This window comes from Cephus cinctus, unplaced genomic scaffold, assembly GCF_000341935.2.
Source record: "Cephus cinctus unplaced genomic scaffold, Ccin1 Ccin1_scaffold0637, whole genome shotgun sequence".
NCBI classification, from domain to species: domain Eukaryota; kingdom Metazoa; phylum Arthropoda; class Insecta; order Hymenoptera; family Cephidae; genus Cephus; species Cephus cinctus.
This window is the reverse complement of record NW_014333276.1, coordinates 158,939-162,852: the sequence shown is the minus strand read 5'-3', so window position 1 is coordinate 162,852 and position 3,914 is coordinate 158,939. Positions and strand designations below refer to the sequence as shown.

General features: G+C 46.4%; 2 protein-coding genes across 6 annotated transcripts in view; one reads left to right on the top strand and one right to left on the bottom strand.

The window, feature by feature from the left end:
* The window catches only part of LOC107269333 (E3 ubiquitin-protein ligase MYLIP), a 74,430-nt gene that overhangs the window by 64,489 nt on the left and 6,027 nt on the right, over window positions 1-3,914 (bottom strand). The window lies entirely within an intron of this gene.
* The window catches only part of LOC107269336, a 39,153-nt gene that overhangs the window by 32,969 nt on the left and 2,270 nt on the right, over window positions 1-3,914 (top strand). The window contains exons 2-3 of one of the 2 annotated variants that reach the window (XM_025086627.1): window positions 310-420; window positions 3,328-3,399. In XM_025086627.1, the coding sequence (XP_024942395.1) occupies window positions 402-420; window positions 3,328-3,399 (91 nt within the window). In that variant the 5' untranslated portion in view covers window positions 310-401. Of the gene's footprint in view, window positions 1-309; window positions 421-2,471; window positions 3,174-3,327; window positions 3,400-3,914 lie in introns of those variants that run through there. The other variant, XM_025086628.1, reaches the window with a different exon arrangement.

Below are 3,914 nucleotides of genomic sequence, written 5' to 3'. Positions count from 1 at the left end.
AGACTACCCGAGGTTCTCGAGTCTCCGCAGTTTTATCAGCAGTGAGGGGGAGAGACGAATATACGTCGGATTTTCCCGAAAAACTTTCCTTTCGCGCGAAGAGGATAAATTTCTAGCCTTCTCGTGCCCGGATGGATGGTTGCCGAGAGAGAGACAGAGACAGAGACGATAAAATTGGATGGGATCCAAGTGACGTATCGTCGGCCATTATTCATTTTCATTCCTACGATTAATTACCGTCCGACTTGCTGACCCAAATTTGCGACTACCGCTCGTCAAACTGCTTACGTACAATTCCCATTTCCTTAGGAAGAAGCGATCCCCTGACAGAAAGACTCGTGAAATTTTGGTCTTCTCCTGGACTAGGAAGAAAAGTGCATCCACGAGGGTCAGCGACGAAGATGCATCTGATTGTTTTTGGTGAGTGAACGAAGGCGACTCTCACGGAGCACGGCAGACGTCGAATGAAGGAAACGAGGGTGAAAAGGGTAGGCTGGCGGGGAATGAATTTTTTTGTTCTCAACAACTTTCAGTACCCAACTTTACACGAAAGTCTCGACTGTATTCACGAGCAAATGAGAGATGCATAATCTAGGAGGTCGTGCAGGCTCAGCAAGCGGGTAACGAAGCATTTTAAATGCAGCCCTTAAATCAGCAGAAAAATGCATGAGTCTGGCAGGGGCGGCAACTACCCCCCTCCCCCCTCTCCCCCCCCACCGAATTCGTGTTTTGTAGAGGAAGAGAACGCTATGCTATATATATATATATATATATATATACACATACACAGCTATATACACACAATTCCAGAAGGAGGGGGGTGAGGGGGGGTTAGTCGGAGGGCGAGTTTCGCCAGCGTTCTCCATCACAAACCGTGCGAAAACCGGTAGAGGCAAAGGAGGCGTGCCCCACCATGAATTTTACCCGCGAAACGTGGAAAATAGAAATCCGTCCGCCTAACGGGGAATATTCATGGGGGCGGTGGGACCTCTTTGGAACCTCACGGAATATTCATCCCCCATTTCCATACCGTGCACTAGAGTTAGTCCTCTGTTTTCCTTTATCCCCGTCAAACCATTGCCATTTCCCACCCACGATCATCCGTCTAGGACCTATACAAATTTCCCCAGGCAAACTCGTCTTCCCGGCTGTGTCCCTAAAGAAAAAGTTCCCTAGCCTCAGCCAGGCGTTGGTTCCAGAGCCAAAAATGGTAGATGCTCCGATAGCGAACAAGGCGTGGGAGTTAAATGAATGCCAAAGACGAATAAACCGGTTCCTACATAGGTGCCACCCATGTGCCACCACACTCGCCGGCCCTGACGATTATTCCACGCGGGCAACGACCACCAGTCGCGATCTGACACTTTGACGTTCTTGGCGGCCCTTTTCTATGGCAAATGTACCGAGTACCGCTCTCGCCTCCTGGCCGCACGTCGCGGGAACTTCGAAGGGACTAACGTAGAGCGATCCGTTCATTTCCGTTGGCGCGTCCGCTGATTTAATGTATTTCGCTCAATTTCCGGTAGCGACGTCAACGAATTCAATCGCCGCTATAGACGGCTCCCTGGGTAACAGAAAACGCTCGCGCAATCTGCCAATAACTTCTCGCGGCGTATGACGAAATGAAAAATAATTGAAATCAAATAATAAAAATCTCATTGCAATGTCCTTTTCGTTGATCGCTATCGTTATTAGCAATCTAAGGCCGGATATTCAAAGCTAAACGCAGGACTGTCACCGAGTTGCACTAAAAGTATACATATGCATACATGGTATATGCAATGTATAAACGACAGGTCGTTAGGATCTAATAAGATACTAACTTTATTGCCAATTGCCAAGTCACAAATTATACCATGCATAACGAGGTAATCACATGGTACCGTAAACCAATAATGGAAACGACCTGCACGCGGCGAAAAAAAAAAAAAAAAATGAATAAACCTTTATCTATCGGCGATAGTCGCCGCGCCTTGCGTGCAACGGTCGTCGCGTTCAAATCCCACGTAGTCAGCGCCACGTGTGTATGTACGTATGCACACCCGCATAGAGTTGCAATCTGGAAATACGTGTTTCCATTTGACGGCAAGCGCGGCCCATCGTTTGCCGGTAATAATGCTCATTAGTTTATTCAAAATGGTCTCTCGCGCGACAGTCAAGGAATAAAGCGCACCGGCGCAATGTTACCGCACTGAGCGAACAGCTGAATGCAGGCGTCGACGTCGAGGCGGAGTGGCTGCGAAAGAGGCTTTGTTGCGGTTCGCCTGGCAATCCTCTCCGTCTCTCTCTCTCTCTCTCTCTCTCTCTCTCTCTCTCTCTCTCTGTATATGGGCACACATGCAGAGGCAAGCGAGTGGTTCAGTCGCGAGGATCGAGTGAGAAGCTAAAAGGGGAAAGGAGGGGAGTGAGGAGGGTCGGGGTGAAAAAAAAAGAAGTTTCGATAAAGGGAATAAAGAAAGTGGAAAAAGGTGTCGCGCCGTTGGATACGCTCGGCTTAATAGACGCTCGCATAAGCCGCGACGTGATGCCAGATTCGCTTCTATAAATTCGATAAAGTTATTTCCCCTTTCAGGATGCCTCGTATAAGGCTTGTCTGGTCGACACTTTAGTCGATCGTGAAACTGCGTTTCGCCTTTATATCGTTATTTCGCGAGACAAAGAAAAATACATTCGAAATACGACCTGAAACGATTGACGAGGACTAGCGGCTATACCTGCTAAGGGTGATTTTATATGTAATAGACGGGAAGATCGATGCTACGCCTTTGCCATTGGACGCCTTAGACGCTGGCGCTACTGAAACTTTTAAAACCCACCGAGGACAAGTTTAAGGGGCGCAAGGCCGTGATAGAGCATGCTACTGATATGGCCACGACCCTTATGACCTGGACTACCTGTCTGTTCAAGAAATAGATATCGTATCCTGAGATTCAGGAGGAATTCATCAAAAGTGAAATCTACGGGCCTGTTGCGTATCTTGAAAATGCGTCCGCAGCGCCATCGCAGCGTGACTGATCGTGTTTTTATAGGAAACGTATAGGGGAATATATGTTTATAATTAAAAAAAAAGCTTATAAATCATATCTAAAGGAATCACGAACGAAACAATTATTGGCAGTGGACTTTCCAAAATGTGAAACTTGATTGTCCCAGGAGAAAATCTCTGACAAACGGTATGTATAAAATATTATCGAATACTTCGTATACCTTCGGCAGGTCAGAGCTTAACCCAGGCTCGACGATAGAAATTCAAACTGGTTGTTTAATAAATATGTTGTACTTGCATGACGAAAACAGTTTAAACAGACGTATTATTTTTTACTGTAGGCAGGAACCTTTGTCAAAGTCCTAATGTGCAAATCATGGGGGCTCCAGGTACGCAAGAGGCGCTCATACCGGGTAAGTAAAAGCACGTGACTTCAGGAACCAAGGTTTTGTACTCCGAAGCAAAGCTGAAAAGTCTTTTTATACGTAGGGCTTATCGTTGTATATGTTAAGGAGGTTAGGGGGTGAGTTTTAATTAATCGTATTAATTAAATAGACAGCTAAACTCGTGGAGTGTCTAGTGTATATACGTATATATAATTAAACTCATGGAAATGCAACCCAATTAAAGGTAGGGGGTTGTCGTAACGAGTTTTCGCGCAAGCGACAAGAGGAGCCTGTGGCAATTTTCACGGGATAGAATGTCGCGCGACACCCACTGCCAAGTCGAATTAACATTCCTGCGGAGAGGAGTATCCAGACGTCGCTTGTCCGGCTAATTAAACTTCCAAGTGCAGGACTATAGGGAATGAGTCTGGGGATCCGAGGATCTGTGTGAAAGTTGCGCGATTGCGGATGAGGTCGAGGGTGGATCGCGAGAGAGATCAGAGGTAAAAATTTAATTTTCTCGAAAAAAAAAAAAAAAAAAA